The sequence below is a fragment of the Hydractinia symbiolongicarpus genome, chromosome 3, assembly GCF_029227915.1.
Source record: "Hydractinia symbiolongicarpus strain clone_291-10 chromosome 3, HSymV2.1, whole genome shotgun sequence".
NCBI classification, from domain to species: domain Eukaryota; kingdom Metazoa; phylum Cnidaria; class Hydrozoa; order Anthoathecata; family Hydractiniidae; genus Hydractinia; species Hydractinia symbiolongicarpus.
In genome coordinates, this window is record NC_079877.1 from 27,273,963 (window position 1) to 27,295,847 (window position 21,885).

The 21,885-nt window shown below is 32.6% G+C and overlaps 2 protein-coding genes across 3 annotated transcripts; one reads left to right on the forward strand and one right to left on the reverse strand.

The window, feature by feature from the left end:
• Positions 1–1,041: 1,041 nt before the first annotated feature.
• On the reverse strand, positions 1,042–8,082 carry LOC130636582 (nicotinamide N-methyltransferase-like). Of its 2 annotated transcripts, none has more exons than XM_057446343.1 (4): positions 8,059–8,082; positions 3,028–3,318; positions 2,378–2,503; positions 1,042–1,298 (listed from the first exon to the last, which is right to left on the reverse strand). In XM_057446343.1, the coding sequence occupies exons 1-4, from the start codon at positions 8,065–8,067 to the stop codon at positions 1,113–1,115; spliced, it is 612 nt and encodes a 203-aa protein (XP_057302326.1). In that variant the 5' UTR covers positions 8,068–8,082; the 3' UTR covers positions 1,042–1,112. The 2 variants fall into 2 exon arrangements, with proteins under 2 accessions (XP_057302326.1, XP_057302325.1); XM_057446342.1 differs by having other exon boundaries at positions 2,171–2,503.
• Positions 8,083–10,396: 2,314 nt separating this feature from the next.
• Positions 10,397–20,301, forward strand: LOC130636580 (glypican-6-like). The gene is made up of 6 exons (XM_057446341.1): positions 10,397–10,758; positions 11,924–12,082; positions 13,372–14,063; positions 14,197–14,429; positions 17,853–17,984; positions 18,713–20,301. The coding sequence occupies exons 1-6, from the start codon at positions 10,578–10,580 to the stop codon at positions 19,248–19,250; spliced, it is 1,935 nt and encodes a 644-aa protein (XP_057302324.1). The 5' UTR covers positions 10,397–10,577; the 3' UTR covers positions 19,251–20,301.
• Positions 20,302–21,885: the final 1,584 nt, after the last annotated feature.

Here is a 21,885-nt window from a genome sequence, read left to right on the forward strand (position 1 = left end):
CAACACAACTTTTTTTCATCAAGAAGAATCATTTTAAATAATTTTGACACGTGACTAATCCGATTTCCCGATTTTGTCGGATTTTACCCGAAAATCGGAAAAAAAACGGATTTTCGGGCAATTTTTGGCAATTTTTTATTCGATCCATGTAAAAACCGGAAGATATGTTAAAAAAAATTTATTTAGCTTTCAGAAACTTCAAACAGAATGTAAAAATTCGCTCCAGAACAAAAGTAATTATATTTTAAGCAGATAGTGGCATTTTTAACAATTTTCAAGCTTCTGATGACGTCACAGAAAATGTGCTGACGTAAGCAAAAATTTATTGACACCATTCTGTTCCTTTTATGACGTACTATAAGTGTGCCAAGTTTGATTCAATTTGAACAATCTTATGAAAAGTTATTGAGGGGGGGGGGGGGGGGGGGCGGAATCCGCCGTCATAGTATGTTCGAAAAACCCCGGACCGAATAGGGTTAAAGATGCTTGAGTAAAAGACCAGATCCAGATCTGCTGGTACAAAACTAAACTGTTGTTGTGGTTTAGTTTAGTATAACTAACTAGTGGACAAAGCAAGTAGAAAATTTAATTAACTTGGCTACCCGCCATTAAAACCAGATAAACACCAGGGTGGAGCACTTAGCACAGGTATACTTTAGCTGTGCATATTTTATGGATGGCCTCACAAATATCGGGGGGTATACCCTGTCTATTATTTCCAGCAGGGGTCATGGCTTAGATGGGGAGTGCTAAAGTAATTAATGCTAATTTTGAGATTACGCTTCTCATCTTTTGAATTATATTATTCGAAAAAATTCCTTTTTCACAAAAATGGTTCCAATACAGAATACAGCCTATCCTATCTTAGTAAGAACAGTTTCCCGACATTTTTAATTTTATGGATAAGTTCTTGTGGAAGATTTAAAATTGGACAACAACTACAGTAAAAATATAGGCCTGCACCTTCTCAGCATAAGTTGTCAGCGAAGTTTTAGAATTAATTTTGAGCAAATTTAACCTTAGCTGAAACAAAATTATAAATACAAGGAAAGTGTTGATTGTTTAAATTAAAATAAAATTAAAAAATAAATAATACATTCATAATCTAAGATCTACTTCACTCTTTGGGCAAGAAGAGTATAGGAAGAAGTGTTTTTAAAATCGCATTCTGTTGATTGTTGATGGATACGCTCTTTCCATTCGACAATCTTCATTCCAGCATCCTCTACAGCCAGTCGAACTTGAGATTTTGTTAGTCTCAAGTCTTCCACGCGTAGAGATCCTATGTCCCAGTATCCCTGAATTTAATAGAAATATATTAACATCTATTTTGTTTTACTTAAGTTTTCCTTTTGCTGTTTTTTATGGCAACTCAGATTTTAATCTGCATGGTTTACTAGATTCAATTTCGCATAAAAGAAATAATGAAAATTGGTCATGTCTAATACAACAAATTACTGCTACTAGTCGTTAGCCCGTGGAAAAATCCACGGATTTTCCCGTCCTTTCTATACCACATTGCGTGCGTGTCGCCGCTACCTGCGCAACTAAGCTACCATTTTGTGTGACAGACACACGGACGGACAGACGTATACGTGTATTATAATATAGACTAGTCGTTAGCCCGTGGAAAAATCCACGTTCGCCCGTCCTTCAAATTCACCTGTCGCAACAAAGTGGATAAAAATATATCGCATTTGATATTCGTGTTTCCGTAACATCATTTTCTAACTTGGCTGGGGGTCTGCGTAGAGACAGACAGACGACGGCTATTATTATATTGTTAATATTTTTAGCACAAATATTAACTAAGAATAACTTTCCCCATTTTCGTATTGACATTCTTATGAATGAGGGTTTTGAAAAGTGGGTATAGTGAATTAACTTTAATTAATTATTTGAGTTACTGAAATCAAGCAAGCCCAGCAACAGCTGAATCAAACAAAGCGCCTAAGCAAAAAGGAATAGTTCACTTTAAAGCTGAAAGGAATATTTTATACCTTATAATCCCCGGCATGCGCGACGTATAACATTGAAACGCTATACGATGACACCACAGACCAGCAGATCACAGCGATTTCTTTTAGCGTTTTTTTTTTGTTTCCTTGATTATGTTTATCTATCATTAGTTGGCCCACAAAAAATAGTTAACAAAAATAAACGCGAATACCTTTGTGTGTCCTTCACTGTCATGATCGAAAAACCCCATCTGTAGAAAATATCCCTCATTTTTTAAGCAATTGGTGATATTTTTAATAGCTTTGTTGTATGATGAAAGATTGGGTGAACACGAATCAACACAAAACCTCGTGATAATTCCATCGAAAAAGTGTCCACTTTGAACGGGTTGTTCAAGGTGGATGTCACTTCGAAGTACCTTTTTTATCTTCAGTCGAGTTTGTTTCTCTAATTCATTCGGCGAAATATTCATCTTCTTCGCTATGTAGTTGACCATATACGAATTGTCAAAACCAACCACATTACCTTTCACCCAGTCTTCTAGCTAGTAGTAATAAAAAGAAAAGTTATAAAAATCCAATTTACTACTCGGTAAACATTACGTTTGGGAAATTGCAAGACCCTCAACCCCAAGCTTCTTTTCTTTTCAGTGTTAAACAGGAACTAGGAATGAGGTTGTTAAACCTTTTTACACTCAACAAAGAAGAAGAATATTTAAAATACTCGCTGGGGGGGGGTGAATTTGGTCCACGTCGTTTTTTTAATATTGTATTGTAATTTGTATTATGATTTTTACATCAGTTTGCATGGTCAGATCTTCTGTGCTAGGAATATATCAATAAGAGTTTCGCCCAAAAGTTCAGAATAATTATGTTGAAACGAAAAAGCACTTTTTTCACAAAAAGCATGTTTTTGTTCGGAAAACTGCTTTTGGATATCCGCGGGAAACACACCAAAACGTTTATAACTCAAACTTATACAAACCATAGAGATATAATAAAAGATATCTCTATGTATAATTATATTATATCTCTATTTATAAACAATGAAAATAAAACTATATCATACCGGTTTCAACATTCCGAGATTAAAATCCGATAAATAAATTTCATCAAAAAAACTACATGTTACCAAGCTATTCATTATATTCGGACCGCATCCAATTTCTAATACTCTACCACCGTGAACCGCACGACGTTTTAATACATCAATGGCGTCGTTCATATGTTGTGTGTTGATCTCGTACGTCGGCTTATCCGACGGATCGTAGTACGTTTTTAAAAACTCAATACCGTCTAATTCGACGTTAAATTGATTTTTGTAGGTTTGCAGCTCTTGCTCAGCAGACATATTGAAATGCTAAAGATAAAAGAAAAATAAGAAAATAAATTTAATATTTATAGGCGTAAAAATATCCTGATTAGCACCATAATTTCTCACTGATATGGCGTTCCCATGGAATTATCTATAACTTTCCTTTTTTTTCTTTTCATATGCCTTGTTAAGATTTTGTTGTCAGGATGCGCCGACAAAGCCTCAGATTTTATAATGTTTACTGGTGTGTCGCAAAAGTATTGCTTTTAGATACTCATAGTCATAACACTTTTTTGTTAGCACTAACAGGTTATAAAATCAAATCGATTGAATTGAATTTCACCTTCGTTTACAGGGATTTTGCCTTTATGGTATGTGGGAAGACAACAAAAATCCCTGGGAACGAGGGTGGATTAAATTTTATATCTGTTGTTTGTTACCGCAACGTATCATGAATTGAAGTGTTGTAAACAATTATGTATAGGGGAGGCGTTAAAAATTTGGAATTTTTAATGCATATATTTCGTATCGCGATTCTAACACTTTCTTTACCGGAAAGTTATCGCATTTAGATAGGACGGCCCTAAACCACTTGATCTTGTAGGGAATTCATTCTACTTTTAGAAAAACTGATCTAAACTGATCTATATTTTGAAATATAGCTTCTCCAAAATGATAGACAATACCACATAGCCAGATGCTGGTAGGTAATTGGTTAAGCTTCCTAATTAAGCACAAGCACATATTTCACCTCGATTAGCCAGTTTATTAACAGTTACATTAAAAAACTATACCCACTAAAGCGTGATAAAGGCAAGTCACTAACCAAAATATTTACCTCAACTGGCCTGAATGACATGAGTAGGGCGAGATTTTTAACAAAGAAGTTTGGAATTTGTCTTAAATAACTGGAATTATGTAATCATTTCTTAAGCTAAACTCGGATGAGACATACTTTTTATAATGACACAGACTAGACATAATGAGAACAAGTCACAGCAGGAGTGGCAACGAGTGGCAGTAAGTGAAAAGCGTTATAAAATACTTCGAGGGAAGTGATTTTAAAAGGAAATTTGTTAAAGAATTAAGTACCCTGAAAATTTGGCGAAATGAACAAAAACGCAAAATTCCTTCACAGATGCACTTAAATTTGGCAACCTCTAAAAAGAACACTTGTTTGGTGTTCATACATAATGGCGGCTATAACATTACACACTACAGCTTCATGCTCAACTGTATCTGAAGGACTTTCTAGATTTTTTTGACAGGGAGGAATAGTAGTGGTTTTGTGATATTCTGCAACTGTAAACTTTTTTGTCTATGTATTGATGTTAACATAGTTGGAACAAAAAATGCTAGCTGAAGAGTGCAAGCATCTATTTGGGAATGAACCTGTCGCCCAGGTTCCTCGCAAAGAAGGGATAATTGAACTCGTCATATTGGATCGTTGTTATCAGTTATCGTCGTTTTGGTGTTGTCACTCATATCGTTGATCAGTTGTCACTCATTTTCGTTCAGTTGTCATTCATTGTGGTTCCGTTGTCACTCATTGTGGTTCCGTTGTCACCTATGTGGTATCGTTGTCACTCATTGTTGTTCAGTTGTAGTTACATATTTTGCTTAGCTGTTGTCTCTTATTGTCGCTCAGTTTTTGTCACTCATTACTGGTTCTCATCGTATAACTCTTTTTTTCTCATCATAAATTAGTAGAATTTGGCGAACATAAACTTTGGCGAATCGATTTTATTGGAAAATGTCGGGAACATTAACCTTCGCGAATTTGACTAATACCCGAGAAATTCTCGCACATTTTCTCCACATAAGATTTTGCATTTAAAGCAATAGACAGCAGATGCGACAATAATTGTTGACAAATTGATAAAGGGGTCTGGGTTCAACTGTTGTAGGTTGATAATTAGTGCCATATGTTCCAGATGGAAGTAGAAAACAACAGGTGAGAAAATTGTATGACAATAAAAAAATTGGTTTTGATGTTATTTGTGAACATATATTTTGTCGTGATTACATCGTCTTTGTGGTGCACAAAAATTGGTGTTCTAAAACATTACAAAAGCAACTGCATAAAAATTACAGTCTTTTTTTCTGTGTTAAAGAACAGTTCGACACATAAACGTTAAACTTTATAGATATTTCTACTCGTTATTTTCTTTCCTTTTGTGCAAACACTTGCACTCACCAGTCACTGCTGAAGGGGAATCATCACTTTGGACAAACGATAAACAAATAATTATTTAACCATCATTGTTTCTGCTGAAAAAAGCAAATGCACTCCAATATTAGCTCCTGGAGAACAACTGTATTTTTAGTCAAAGTGGTTGACAGTACCAACGTTGTCCCTAGAGCATATTTCTTTCTTTGAATAATTGAATTGCCCCCACCGTAAAAAACAGCCGAGGGCCCAAGATATTCTTGGGGCGAGGGTGTGTTAGTACAGTCCACCATATACCGGGTTGACACTAAAATTTACCAGTTATGTATTTTTTATGTTGTTTTTTTACGTTCTCGCATGATGCACCTTCTGTCATAGAGCGCAATGTAATTGAAATGTATTTATTTGGTTTCATTTTCACATAGTGAATGCCAACCTCTTCCTCAGGGATTTTCTTTTATCTCACGCCAGTCGCCTCTCGTATCAAAAAGGCAAAAATCTCTGGAAACAATGCTGAAACCCTGAGAAAAGATTGGGAAATGACATTAAAAGCAGTTCTTTTGCCAGTCGACTTTGTTTTGACGCCTTTTTTTCGTTAATCTCTTTTACATCAGGACTCTGCGACAACTACCAATTTCAATGTGCAAATTAAAAACCACAAGATCTTTCAAACATGCCGCACTTATACGACTAAAACATTTCATAATTGATATTCAAAAAAATATAATCTACGCGTATTACACCTCAAATGTCACGTGTTTTTCTAATGCATTAGCGTTGATACATATTCCTTATCGGTAATAATGGCGGCAATATTATTAAATGGGCGTTTCTACTAATTTAAATGTGATGCGAATGTAATGTGTCATATTTTTTATTTGCTTTGATCAAAACGTTTAAAAGAAAAGGACTAGACCGTACTAGCTATATAGAATAAAAAACGATCCAAAAACCAATTCAACATTTTTTTTATGTTGAATTGAATTTTGTATGACATCGTTGTTTATGGGAGCTTTATCCAAACATCCCATTCACCATTTAAAAGTTTATTCAATTGAAATTTTAAAATGGACGAGAAAACATCTCTCGCTCTTTTGATCGTTTTAAACGAATTGGTTGACTCAGATGATGAACTGACTCGTGGTCAAACAAGAGGCTGGATCAAATGCAGAAAGAAGAAAGGTGATTTTACCAACATCATAAAAGAGCTCGAAATTGAAGGTCGTGCTGGTTTCAAAGAGATGTTTCGCATAGATGTATCAGACTTTAAATTAAATATTTTAAGTCAAATTTCACATCTAATACAACCACAAGAAATCAATGGAGATCATATTCCAATTTTAGGGGTAAAAGACTCGCCCTCACGCTACCATACACGGCAACCGAGGAATCATTTCAATCTCTTCTCTTCCTTCTTTGCTTTTTTCTCTTTTGGGTTCTCTTTTTTCCCTTTTCTTTTTTTCGGATTACCGGTTCTTCATTTTTTTATGAATTTTAAGTGCAACTCCTTTCAGAGTTTCTTTGTCATTACGCACGTTGTCACCTTCGTTTGTGATTCCAAAAGTTTCTAGTACACTTCTTTCGATGAAAAATGTCGGATGAAAATTTGACCTGAAAAAATTTCATTCTTCTTTTTCGAAAATTTGCGGTTTCTGTCTATACCACGAACTAATCCAGTATTTCATACAACATCATAAATTTTTTATTTTAATGCATAAATCCATACTAAATCAATTCTGTTCAATACATTTATCTTAAATCCTTTTACTACTTAATTGTTGGCGTATTTTGCAAATAGCAACTTGAGTGTAAAGTGAAATGTCTCTAAGATCTGTACGTTTTACGTAGAGCGTTTTTTTCATGAAGCCAGGGAAAGCTTGCGTCGTGTTCTTTTCGCAGAGTAGAAACTAAAAAAATATTCTTTGTAGAAACGTGATGGCACAAAAAGTGCGTGCATTCACTAGCGATATCCAATCAGTAAAATACGACAAATGATTCTGAAAGGGTATTTCTAAAACACAAATGTAATATTAAACTTTTTTTAAAAAATAATTTGACGAGAACCATATGTGGTAAAACTGTCAGTTTCCTGTTGATAACAATGAATTTTTTATTGAATTCGTTTGGATTAATCCGACCATTTTGCAGTCTAAAATATCCCAAGAAACACATGATATGACCATTAAGAAGAAGTAATAGACATAAAAAGAAGCCGTAAAAAATAAAATTGTAAAGCATGAAACCATTCTACGCTTTACTTTTTCAATTATATTTTAGCAAAATCCGAGGCAAAAAAAATAGAAAATGTATCAATGAATTTTGAAATACTCCAACCTCGTTCCCAGTGCTTGTTGTCTCTTCTTTATGTTAGGACGGCGAGATCGCCGCTCCGATGTCAGAAAAGATACAGACGCCCTAGGGATGAAGTTGAAAAAAACAAGAACTTTAGTGAGAGAAAACCGACAAAAATTATAATTAAGAAAACAAAATGGCAAGACTTTTTTTTTCTTCGAAATATGTTCAGCTATTATTACACAAAGTTTTCAAGCAAGTCCAGGCATGGTATAAAGTACTTCTAATAAAAAATAGGGAAAAATATTTCAACCTCTTCCTACCCAGGTCATTTTTCTTTGTAATGATGTGACGAAAATGTGATGTTGTTTTCTTCGACACATAAGTGTACACTTATCATGCTATCAAACTGACGGAAATTGTTAAGCCCTATCTATCGTTCGTGCTCAATTTAAAAGGCGCAATTGTACTTATGTTAACTTCCGCTATAAAACATGATAAAACATGACATCTTAATATGAAAGGGAATGCAACATTGGAAAGAATGGAAATCGATATCTAAATATACAATCACGTGATTATGGGATAATTCAACTATTTCTGGTATTTTTCTAACTTCATTGTTAAGAAAACATGATTTTCACGTTTTCTCAAATGGTAATATTGTCTTCTACAAAAGATATATTCATTGTTAAAAAAAAAAAATGGAATGGCAGACTTTTTTTACAGAGGAAATAGAGTGATACCAACATTAGCGTTTAAGATGAGTTAAGAACAGAGAAGATTATGCGTAATCACAAGATAATTCCGATACCTACTTGCTATGTTTTCATTTAATATCGTTTTAAGAGTATTTGGCAAGATATGCTGTTTAGCTAGGTTGTTTTAAGTGTGTAACGAACGACTATCTTCGCCAAACAAGTAAGGAACTTCTAAAACTCGCATCATCCTATTTAAGTGATTTAAATAGTGTATTTCGCAACTACTTCTCCGGGCTAACCATGGTATTCCTCGGAAAGACTATATCAGCCATCCACACATCCCCTAAAACGATTTTCTTTACTATGGGCCTGGGTTACCAGTTTTCTTCTTATCATTAAGATGCTAAGCGTAATGGTTTTGATAGAGAAATACTAATTGAAAGAACACTTTATAGTTTAAACTTGACTAAAAAACAACAATACGTATTAATTAATAGTATTAATGTTGTTTTGACTACAACATAGATTTATTTTATCTTTTTTTATGAATATTGTTTTGCTCGTTATTGTGTTTTTATGCAAACATGTGAAAGTGTAATTGACGTAAAGCATCCGTTCACCGGAACAGAGTCATACAAATCCGCGCGTTGTTTTAGTAATCCAACCACTCTTGTTTCGAACTTCTTAAAACTATTTAGTCGTCTGTTTTTCCCCACTGACAAAAAACAAACTCCAACCTAAGAACGAGGCTTACTAGATTTTAAGTGACCAGAAAGGGTAAATCCTGTTGAAAATTATGAAATAGCTAATGGATTTTCATGATCTTGTTACAAGAAGTAAGAACATAAAAGGTAGCCGCTTTTTTGTTCGATTAGTTACGCTATAGAGGAATTAAAAAACCCCTAACACTACAGGAAACTGTTTTCCTTTAAAGTTTTATAATAGTCTCTCTCTCCATAGCAACCGTCTTTACTTATATATTCTTACCCTGTTGGGTGCTTCTTCTATGCTTCTTGCCTTTATATTAAAAAGGCATGCGTAGTTTGAAATAATTGTCAATTTTTGCAGGCATACACATTTTTAAGTACATAAAACGTAATGATAATATAGTTGCATCGTATAAAACTTGTGTCATACACAAGAGGAAAATTTTTAACGGTTGACAAGGCACAAATTGTCATTATTAATACACTTATGTGTCCCATTAGGATTTGAAGGGAGGTCTTGTGTTTGTAAAAAGTTGTGTGAGTCATTCAGAGTTGAAAATCAAAGAAATAACGACTAAAATCTTTTGAGAATTGAGGGTGAGTTATAATGACTCCCTATAAATTGTTTGCATTCTTTAAGTAACACTTCTCACAAAATATGTATAAACAAAAAAGGAAAGGTTAGAAAATTTACACATTTTTAAAAAGGCTTTTTATAGAAATGACCTGTAATTAATCGAGGGATAATTGATAACCTGTGTTTTAAAAACACGATTTTGTCAGTCGTTTCTGACCAACTTTATATATGTTTGGTGATTATACAAGGTGAGAATGTCAGTAAATTTTTTGTTAGAATAACTACAATTTACTTTTAGGTGTGGGAACACATGAAAATGACGTTTTTTCGTGCTGAATTTTTCACTAAACACGTCATTTCGATCCCCACAGCGCGCCATCTTTAATCGACTATTTCCCGGGGTCTTCACAACGATTATTATAAAGCGCTCTATTGTTGTAGTTTCGTATGTTGACAGGGGGTAATTTTGATATTTAAACTTTGTTTGTTTTTCTGTCAATGAAGATGAAAATAATTATTTTGCGCCTTTTTATTATTTAAAATTCTTTTTACTTACTCAAACATTGGTTTACTTTCGAAGTAAAGCAAATTTTATATGTTGTTATAAATAATTAATAAGATCAACACGTGATTACCCCCGTTTCACAAGTATAGAATTAAATAAGTTTTTTATGGTCCTCTGTTGGATGAATAGACAACACAAGAGAAGAAAAAGTACACGCACCATAGTTTGATTTTTAAATAAATCGTAAATTTGTTATATTATTTCATAACAAGTGGAGACAGAGTATTTATTTTTTATAAAACAGTTACATTTTCTAGTAAATATATTTAATAAAAAGAATAACGTGGTAAAAATGAAGTTCGCCACATTTATACTGTCTTTCGTGTTGGCTGCGTCGTATACATACAGTAACGTTCTTCGTGACAAGACCAATAACACTGATACTTCAACGTTTTTAACATGTGATACTGCTCGCAGAACATACAGAAGCGCTGGCTTCCTAGAAGAAGATATTTTTACTATACAGCAAACAGGTAAATAGGTTGTTCATTTAATTGTTTTCATCACATTGTATTTGTTTACAAGTGAAAACTATTCTACCTGGGAAATATGTTATAAAAGAGATATATGTTTATGGAAGTCAAATAAGGGTATTTAAGAAGTATCTGGCTATATATACCTGATCTGTTATATAGGTAGCCATAATGGTATGGCACATTTATTAAATTATTCATCAAGTGAGCCTTCATGCTCAACCAAATTTCCAGTTTTGTTTTAAAAGTTGCTGTATTGTGCTGCACACTTTAAACCAAGTTTACACATTATTTGGAAAATAATTTATCAATTGTTATGTTTTTTGACAAAAGTGACAAACAAAATGTCATATGTAGTTAGCTATATGTATTGGATATATAATTATATTATACTTGCCTTAATTGTTAATAGACATAAAGAGTGTGCAAAACATCAACAAACAGTTCATACTATAGATAAAATGTGACCTGATGTTGTGATTTGCGTTTAGAACAGTGGACATGTGCACGTATAGGCAAAACACATAAGCAACAGTTTACTTTAAAATAATTAAAGCTTGCTCTAAAAAAGAAGTTAAAAGTAACAAAAAACAATATTTCAATTCCTTTTCTGTGCTATTAAACTAATAGCCATTTTGTCTTATGTGGTCCTTCCTTTTTTCCCTGTCGGAATGCATAAGCATGTTTGTAACTTTAAAGATTTGCAATTTATGTATATATATATACACGTTTTTATAAGAAATTGTTTTTTTGAGAACGTTTTCAGTACTGCATTTTATCGAACCTTTTTTTACAAAATTTCTTTAGATACTGAAATTACATAATTGCAAAGAAAGTTTTAGTATTTTACTGATAAGCTATTTATTTCTTATAAGAAGTATATAAATATTACAGTATGATTATGTACAATATCACAATGTTGGAGTATGACAATTTAGTAAACTAGTCACCAGCTTTTCCTCAGTTATTTGCTCATTGTACATATTCAAGGTATCGTTATTTCATGCATCCTTGTTTGCTTGTTAACACGAAAAAATAAAATCACTCTAAAGACGATCCAAAATAAGGTTGCAGCAAAACTATTTTAAATTTAATTTATGTATACAAATTTGTGGATCTTTTTTCTCTATGTACTCTTTATAACAGTTTTTACATCTTATTCTAGAGGGCAATCTAAAAGTGTGTGGAAAAAGCAGAACATGTTGTAAAGCTCACGCTGAAAAAAACCTTGTGAAAAGCAGTGAGCAGAAAAGAAAATTTATCACAAGTCCTTTACAAAAAGGTCTTTTGGAAACATTTGGTCACACTAAAGATAAGCTTATTGGTATGTATATGCGCCTTTAAATTTCTTTCTATGATTTTTATCATTATTTATTTCCTTTTGCCATGACGCTGTGTTCTTGTGATAAAATGTTTTTATCATTGGATTGCATTTAAAATAGATTTCAGGATTTCCTACCCTTCCCTGTGATGAGCTTATAATGACATTAGAGAAAACTGTTTCTGCACTGTCTTTCCTCCTGTGCTTATTTATTTTCCCTATATATGTAAATATCATTTAGGAGTCTTCCTAATTTGAAAGGTTTAAAAAAGCAATTAAAAGTTTTAAGAAAGTTAATTTGTTCTAATCCAACCCCCTGGGTAGATAAGGGGTCATTCAATTGTGAAAAGGAATTTTTATTTAGCTTTTTAATCTGCTAAATGATATGACAATTTAACGTTGTTTAAATACATCTTTGCCGCTACAAAAACTAGGAGACAGTAAAATTCTTTCTTTGTGCTTAGTTAAAATGTGTGTTTGTATAAAACTTTATTGGATAAACAAGTTTTCCTTTGTTTTTGTTTGAAATTTAATTAGATCAGTATTAAGAGCATTGACCTAAACTAATACACCCAATCTTTAATAATATAAACCTATGGAAATATTTGGGCCCAAATACAACTTTTGATACAATTGTATGCATTTTTTTGCATCAATATGGTTAATCATCACAATTCTTTTTCAATCAATTTAATAGTTTCATAATCCATAAAGTGTTCAAAAAAAGAGGCACCCAATAAAAAAGTCATTTTTAGATATGACATTTCAATGCTAAAAATTTTAACAAGTACTCTTTCAAAAAAATGTGTTTAAAGGTGCTTTTGATAGCATATGCTTATTAACTAAACATTTATTTTAAAAGTTGAATCACTTTATATTGAATTTTAGAGTTTGCGAAAATTAAAAACAGTTTTGATATGACAACTTAGCGTTGTTCAAGTAGATCTTGCTGCTACAATACTTAAAGACATGGTAATTCATATATTTGAGAGGGGTGCTTTTGATAGCATGTGCTTATTAACCAAACATTTATGTTAAAAGTCAATGCACCTTATAGTGAATTTTAGAGTTTCTGGAAATGAAAAAACAGTTTTTTGTTTGGATACACTTCCGGATTAGTGGTATAGGAAATTTCTCTTAATAATTTTGTAACAAAATATAGCAGTTATTTCTCATGTAATTTTGTCATTTTTTTTTTCGTTCATTTTTTCTTTTCATTCCTTTTTGTAGAAATAAAGCAACCAATCCCCCCCCCAAAATGAGATTGTTTTTATTTTTATTTTTTACTTTAGCATTGTTCAGAAAAATGATTACTAGCTCTCGGAAGAACCAGGACTCTATGTTTATAAAGACTTATGGTGTGCATTACGTAAACAACACAGCAGTTTTTCAGTTGTTGTATACCAAATTTCACATGTACTTAAATGGTAGTGAGCTTGACTTACAATCCAGTGTGGACACATTCTTTTCCACTCTCAACCAAAAGATGTATGTAGTGTCAAAACCATGGTTGTCATTCACAAAAAAATATGAAAATTGTATTCTGGAGAGTACAAACTATGTTAAACCATTTGGTGATATGCAACGGAAAATTCAAGTTCAAGTTTCGAGATCATTCTTAGCTTCACGGGTGTTCACACAAGGCCTTAAAGTTGGTAAAGAGGTCATCGAGACGCTTTTCAACCTTCCAGTGCACGATGGTTGTTCGATTGCTTTTATGAAAATGACACAGTGTTCTATATGTAGTGGTGTCTCAGAAAGCACAAAACCGTGTTCAAGCTACTGTGTAAATGTTTTAAAAGGTTGTTTTGCATATATCATGATGATTCAAGGAAAATGGAATGATTTTATAAGAAACATGGTTACCTTAGCAGACAAATTGGAGGGACCTTTCAGTTTTGAGGCTGCTATCGAGCCACTTGGCTTAAAAATATCTGAAGCAATCATGTTATTTCAGGAAAATCAACCCAATATTACAACAAAGGTATATGCCTATTTTATTTTATTTGTCGCAAAAACATGAACAAGAAGATGATATACAAATAGGATTGTCTGTCATTTATAAACATAAAAATATATGTATATACTGTTGTCAATGGAGTCTTGTTTGTCCGTAGGTGGAAGAGCGGTGTGGAAAGCTTGCATCCTATAACAGTATTGGTTTCAATCGTGACCGCAGATCAGCTGAAAGCCGTGATACTATAGATGGATTAAAAACTGATGATAAACTACTGAACAAAATGTTTGGGGATACATCCAAAACAACTAAGTCAAAAAATGTACCTTCAATTTTATCCTATATATCCGAGGAAGACAAGAATAAAAAAGAACAACGCGGGGAATTTGAAACGTATGTATAATCTTTTTGAAACTCTTTTGTCATTTTAAAATTTGGCGTAAGGCTTGATCATATCAAAAAATATTTTAAATGTTAAGTACATTACCAAAATATAAGAAATATCTTGATACACTTTATGATAGCCCATCATGTTAATGAAAACAAAAATATACTAACAATGAAATGTTGTTAAGTTATAGGTTATCATGTGATAATATTTTCAAAGGAGGAGCTCAAATCTAATAGAATTAAAATTTCACATGATTTTTCTTCAAAATTACTAATTAGACGAGCCAATATTGATTCAAAAATTACACTGATATTGGCCTTTTCACATACAAGCATGTTTATCCATCCCACCACACATTATAAACACATGTGTTCACCATTACAGAAATAAATATAATTTTTATATTGTTTAGCGGTAAGGTTTCTTTTTAATAAATTTACAGGCATGAGCCATTAGACACACCCTGGTTTTATAGAATTGAAGCTGTGATGACACACATTATTTTAATTGATGTCATCCATGAAAGTTAATATATTATTTATTATGTTGTTCAGTCAAACAAAAAACAAAAATATTTTCTTAATCTGAATAAAGCAAAAAACAAAATGAATTTTATATGTCTGTCTGTCTGTAAACATTTGTTTAAATTTCGGATTGATTCATAGCACACAGCCACAGCATAGCAAGTGAAAGAAATTGAATTAGAAAGGCCGATGTCACACCAATTTCTGTTCTTTCTAAATTTTTAGAAAAACAGATAATGCATTCTTGTTGGTCTCAATTTTATTTGAATCAAACCTTAATTATAGGTTATCACAAAATCTGTTTTAATAATCTAACAGTGTCAAAATTAACTGACAGTGAATGGCAGTTTACTTTTTTGTGAAATGAACATCTTAGGACCCATTCATCATCAGAAAAAAGCTGTAGTTTCAATAATGATTACAATTTTGTAGATGTTAAAGTTAAATTGATCACAAAAAAAATAATTGACCCTGCCTTTGTGAAAGTGTTAAGGAAGCCAAAACATTTTCGTTTGTTTCTTCTATTTCATATTAAATATGAAATCTTTTATAGAATTATAATGAACAGGATATGTCAAGAAAACAACCTCACTTTAGAGTGTGTAAGAGGTTTGAAACAAAAAGATAGTTGTCGCTACAAAATGTTTAAACTTTTGTGGTCTGTATACCTCCTGCGATGTCAGTCGAAATTGTTTTGATAACTATGTTTTAGTTATTGCGTCATTGTTTATATTTAGATCTTAGTTTCTCTTAGAGGCTACTGTGCGATTTTACATGTTCATGTTAAGCTTAAAATTCTATTTAAATGTGCAAACATCTGATTTACCATTTGATAGATACAGGGAGAAACAACAAACAATTTAAGCAAATGATTTTTGAGGCAACTCAGGGGTTGGTAAATAATGATTCTGATCTCCTCCGCAGATAAAAACTTGTTTTTGCCATGGAAACGTGTGGTTTTTTATTACTGTGCTGGTGGCAACACAACAACATGTTTCAATCTGTTTTTTTTTATTTCACAAGTTTTCTAATGTACATTGTTTGTGGCCCGTCGTAGTCTATGCATACCGTTTAAACTTTTTTGAAGTTTTGAGTTCTCAATAGTTTAAATTAGTCACTGCAAAAATGAAATCATTTTCCAGTTTTTTCAAATCTGTGGCCATAGACCACATTTCGTTGTGACGTAATGTTTCGATTTTGCGTCAAAAACAATAGACATTCACAATCAATCCGGTAGAAAGAAAATAAAAACAACAAACCACAGAAGTCAAATAAATTCAAACAAAATGTTCGCTTGTAGTTAATGGAACCTGATTTTAAAGAGAACAGTGTAGTTTACAAAAATAATTTTAGTCCCTTAATGTATGTTGTGTTTCCAATACATCTGTATGGATTTTAATAATAGCCATCTATTCTAGTGTATGACATATTGCAAGAGACATTTCCGATGTTATTATTTTAAAGTCCTTTTTATAATTCCTAATGATGAGAAGATCCCTGTTATTTCGGAAAGTGATGCTGTTGTGGTCTTAATTGTATCATAGCTTGACATTCCATTTGTCATTTTTAATTAGGAGACAATTTCTTCTATCACTTGACTTCGTTGCTATGCTCTGCATAAAAGAGCATGCCAAGGCTAGCTGGACGCCACCAATTGTTTTAATTAGCCGCCACAAGTAAATTAAAAAAAGGAAATATGTATTTTATTGTTGAGGGGAAAGTGTTATACATTTTTTTTAGCGATATAAAATATAAATGGATATTATAAAAATGGATATGAAGTTGAAAGAGAAAAAAATCGTATTTAAACATTTTTAAAAGTACAACACGTTGGGGACTGGCTTCTTCGGGGTTTAATGAGATGGTAAAACTTTAGCTTATTTTCGAAAAGCAAATAAAAAACCTTTTTATGTGGGAATTTAAGTTTGCATTAACATGAGATGTAAATTCGAGAAATTGGCGAAATTTTTTTGCTGCGAATTAATAGGTGGTAGATGTTGCACCTTACTTCTGTCTGGTTATGATACAAACATATCAGAACAAGAAAAACATATTTATTGTACGAGGCTGCAGAGCGATAAATGGTTTATTATTAGCTACAAATCTTATTCCAAAATAAAACGATACACGAAATAAATCTTTCGGAGGCGGGAATAATTGACACATTATTTTGATAAACATTCGAGTAAGTAAAAAAACAAAGGAACAAACAATAAAAGTTAATGAACCGTATTACATAATAAGTTAAGTTAGTGTAGGTTGTTTCTTTTAAAAATTCAGTTTTATAAAACCCGAATATTTTTATAGAGATGTTTTAATAGCTGTCGTCGTAGAAAATCATTAACAATACAATCACCAATAGAAATTTGACTAACTACCCAAACTCCTGAAAATTTAAGTGCGATCTGATTTTCATGTGTAAGATACAAGATATTAGATCTCAATCACGTTGGAGATAATGTTAGTGCTAATGATAACTGACAATGAAGTAAATTAAGAATGCTGACTTTTTTTTTATAATCTTATAATTTTAACCGTTGCTGTTGCCGCTTAGTGACAATTTAAAAAGTCATTCAGACTTAAAATCCACGCAAACTTTATCTCGCAAGTGTCTTTTCGAATGGGAAAAAACTAATATCTACTACGCTTGCAGGTATGAGCACTTAGGGTAATGATAGTTGAAGAGGTTTCAAATCATTCAAATTTGTAATTTATTGGTTATCGAAACTAGGTTAAATTGTTTTAACTTTCTTGTACCCTCAGACTACTGACGCGACTATAGTTTTTGTGAGTTTGGCCATAGTACACCATAGGTTATATCAAGCCTGAACAAAAGTTATATAGGACTCCCATCTTGTGTTAAAACTTAAAATATTCACAAGACATGCTTTTGTACTTTAGACTTCTGAGATCAACCAAGACTGCATTGAACGATTTAAAAGATTACTGGGTTCTCTTGCCAAAGAAACTGTGTGACATGGGTATCTCCACAGAAACCAACCAAAATTGCTGGAATGGAGAAAACACTACTGGGTATTTTTTTATTTATATTAATAATTTTAATAATTTTATGATCTTGGGACCAACCTATTTTACGTTAAGGGGGGAGAAAACTATTGTGTAGCAATAGTAAGCTGAAACAATTCTCATCGACGTGACAATAGTAAGAGGTTGACAAATTTCTGTACATAAAAACGCATGTAAAAAATTATTAAACATACACATTCCAAAGTTATTTCGAGTACGTCCACGTAAATTGTTCCTTCTTCCAAATCCTTATGGTTTAAATACACCATAATAGTTTTCAATGTACGCTAGTATTGCCACATTTCACACATTTTGCCGCTGTGTCATTACGTTGCATGTTTTTTTTTTTTACTGTTTCTTTATTTACAAAACCCATTTTCGCAGTAATTAGGCAGTTTATGCAAAAATTGATTCTGTTTATTTCGTTTTTTTTAACATTATGCGTCCCGCACATCAACTTAAACGGTTTTTAAGAGTCAATACTATAGGCCGTACATAAAATTCTATCTTTGTGTACTATAGGGCGTACATAAAATTCCCTATTTTTGTACTTTAATCCAACAAACATCAAAAAATAATGTACGTATGTAAATATAGATGTGTACAAGGGAAAAATGATTTATCAACTCTTATCTAGTAGCAGAACTTTTGCTAGGTCGCCTGACACCACCACATTTCATCGGGAACGTTTCTTCTTTCCCTGTTGTCCTGAACGATCTTTTATTGTGGTTTAGATATAATATTACCGTGGTCGGAAACTCTGTGCATGATTTGTTTTCTAATAATCCTGAAATGAAGTTGAGCACGAATGAAGCTAATATTGTCATTGTCAACCAAGCAGCTAAATTACAAGACATTATAACCCGGATCAAAGATGTAACCGGCGTGGAACCAATATGCCTCAACAATGATGACTGTAATCCATGTCAAGGGGATGAGTGCGACAACTGTGTGGGTAGTGGTAGCGAATGTGGTAGTGGTAGTGGTAGTGGTATGACCACACCCGGACCTGGAGAAGGAAGCGGAAGTGGTGAAGAAGTGAGCACAACTGCAACAACAACCAAAACAACTGATGATAAGTGTATAAACAGTGTTGATGGGGAATGTCGTCGTGATTTAACTGAGAAGCCAGACTTGGACTCCAACGGCGTTATTACATTTGTCAAGCCCGTAGGTCAACAGAATTTACAAGTTGATGCTGGGAATAACAGTCCAGTGCTCGGAAGCAATCTATTTTTGATCGTATGCAGTGTAATTTTGTTGTTATTATAAAAACATCAGACAAAACTCAACAATATGTCGAGAAAAAAATGAAAGCAAGACAGTGGTAGCCACTGACGAGTTTTTGCGTCGCAGATTGAACTACAACCGTAAAAACGAAGAAACAGCTGCTCAAAAGACATCTGATCCCGAGATTGGAATAGTTCACATAGATAGATGTGTAGTTTGGACAAGTTTATGGTAATAATTCCTATGTTGTACAGTAAGAAAAAAAGTTGCTAGGGGCGATTCACCTGATCATGTTTTTATACAGACATTCACACATGCATAATCCAAATATTTACATTACCTGAAGAATTTTACAATTTTTAGTTACCTTATTTGCTGCTTTTGGCATGAGTTCTAAACTTTATTGTTGAATAACGTATCAGTATATTAAAATCTCATGCTAACTTAAAAGCAAAAAAATCTGGAACAAGCACTTGCCACCGGAGACTTTTTGTGTTCGTTTATTTTGTCGGCTTTGTTTTGTAATATAAATCTATATTTTTTATTGTAGTTTCCTAGCTTGACTTTTTTTATCTTCAGTCAAAAACTTTTCATCTTAAGTGCTGGTAGTTGTGTTTGAAGGCGTATTATATGGATGTTTTTCAACTTTCATTTTTTTTTTTGAATAACATGACTATTCTGTACCAAGAACCCTGTCTAAAATATACTTTTATACTTTCCCAATATTTTGAGAGTAGAAGTTGAAAGTGCCTGTAATCACGTATCAATCAATCATTCAATCAATCAATCAATCAATCAATAATTAGTCCATCATTCATTCAACATTGCCTAACATAAATTGCGTTGCTTTCTGGTAATCTAGACTGTTCATTGTGCAAAATTTCCTCCACTAAGGGTCAATCATGATGGCTATTTAGGTAGCCAAGTATCATTGCCACTAGAAACAATTTAGCTTCCAACAGGCATGATACGATGTGTGCACGTAATTTTTTATGTGCTTTTTCTTGTAAATCAACGTAATTATAGCTTTTTTAAGTTATTCCTACTTTTTATATAATTTGTCCATTTTATATATAAATATAAAGCTTCTGTATATTTCTTTCTTCCAAACTCGTAACATCTTGTGGCAGTGGATGCAAAGTATGCACATCAGCGTGACGCTTCATTTTGTAGTGCTGTAAAAGGGGAGGATATTGCACGCCATTTAATATTTGGGTGTAAAGCAAGGCGTTTTTTATGTTTATTACAAATGGTGATTTGTTTCGTCCATAAGAATAAATCACCAAGATTATACACACAAATATCTATCAAGAATTTATTCCAATGAATTGAATCTTTCGTCCGCTTTGTTATCCGTTCGTTTCTCTGTTTGTATCATAGCTACTTTTAATATTGTGTTTTTACGTGAAGAAATTTATTTCTGTATAATGTTATTTTGTTAATGGAATATATAGACTAGAAAAAAAGTTACATATTGTAAAATGTGTTAACCATTTTTGCATGTTTCAAGGTTTTCTTTAACAGGGTGACCGCTACTCCTTGCTACTCCAATTGTATATAATCTGGAAAGTTAACGGTGTTTTGTCCTTTCCTTTCTGTTTTTCCTAAGGTTCATTTTTCAGCTCCAATAATGTTTTACAATTGACTCTTCCATTTCATTCTATTGTCCATTCCTTATTTCATTCCTTTTTTATTGTTTAAATTTAAAATACTAATACAAATATAAAACAATTCAATAAAAACCATAATTTGTAGTACGCAAAGTGCGTGTTATATTGTCAAGAAACTTAATACTTTGGAAGAGTTTGGTCGTGATGCTTATCAGCAAAAACCTGGTAAATTTATATAAGTTTACTTTTCCAATTTTTTTAATTTTAGATATTAAAAATATAGTCTCTCGGCCTCATGTTTCTTAAAATCGTGTCTCTCATTTCAAAAATTTATATTTATCAAATATAGATACGATAATTAAGAAAGAAACTTTAGAAATGTTAAGGAAAAGAAGAGAAAAAAAATGTTAGGTTACAATCAAGCGAGACCTTTTCGTTATGAAACGTTGTTGCATCATTTATATTCAAATACCTGTATACGTCTGTTTGTTACGAGAATGGTAACTTCAGTAGCAAGACAAAATGCGGTAAATAAAGGACAGGCCACAAAGTTAAAAAACAATAATGGAAAATAAACGAAAAATTTCAATCAAAGTCATTGCAAAGAAAAGTAGCTACACTCACACAGGAGCTTTCTGGCAAGAAGACAGACTATGACAAATATGACAAAAAGGTATTGAGCGTTAAAGGTCTGATAACAAGACTGACATAAAAAAATGTGAAAACGTTATCAGTTTAACCCCTTCTAGTTGCAAAAAGTAAGCAACTAAAAAATGAATTTCTTGTATGAAAACATATTTGCTTTCCCACCACGACGTTGATCGATGCAGCGTTCGATCGCTTCCTACCTTCTGACGATTGCTCAACATTGTGGAAACACGCATTAGCTTCACAGCTAGTCAATGAAAAAATAATATCAACTAGTTAAAGTTAACAGGTAACGAGATTGTAGCTTTATTTAGCACAAAAAATATGTAAGGTAAGTAAATACAACTTCGTCCCTACCGCCTGTTGCCCCTTTTTTATGTCCGTACTGCAAAACGAACATGTTCGTATTGCCGTCCCAT

Coding starts and splice junctions, on each gene's coding strand:
- LOC130636580 (XM_057446341.1), top strand. CDS start 10,578: ATGAAGTTCGCCACATTTATACTGTCTTTCGTGTTGGCTGCGTCGTAT. Junction 14,064..14,196: donor AACCCAATATTACAACAAAG/GTATATGCCTAT, acceptor GTTTGTCCGTAG/GTGGAAGAGCGGTGTGGAAA. Junction 14,430..17,852: donor CAACGCGGGGAATTTGAAAC/GTATGTATAATC, acceptor TTTGTACTTTAG/ACTTCTGAGATCAACCAAGA.
- LOC130636582 (XM_057446342.1), bottom strand. Junction 2,504..3,027: donor ATCTCGGAATGTTGAAACCG/GTATGATATAGT, acceptor TATTACTACTAG/CTAGAAGACTGGGTGAAAGG. Junction 1,299..2,170: donor ACAGTGAAGGACACACAAAG/GTATTCGCGTTT, acceptor TATTAAATTCAG/GGATACTGGGACATAGGATC.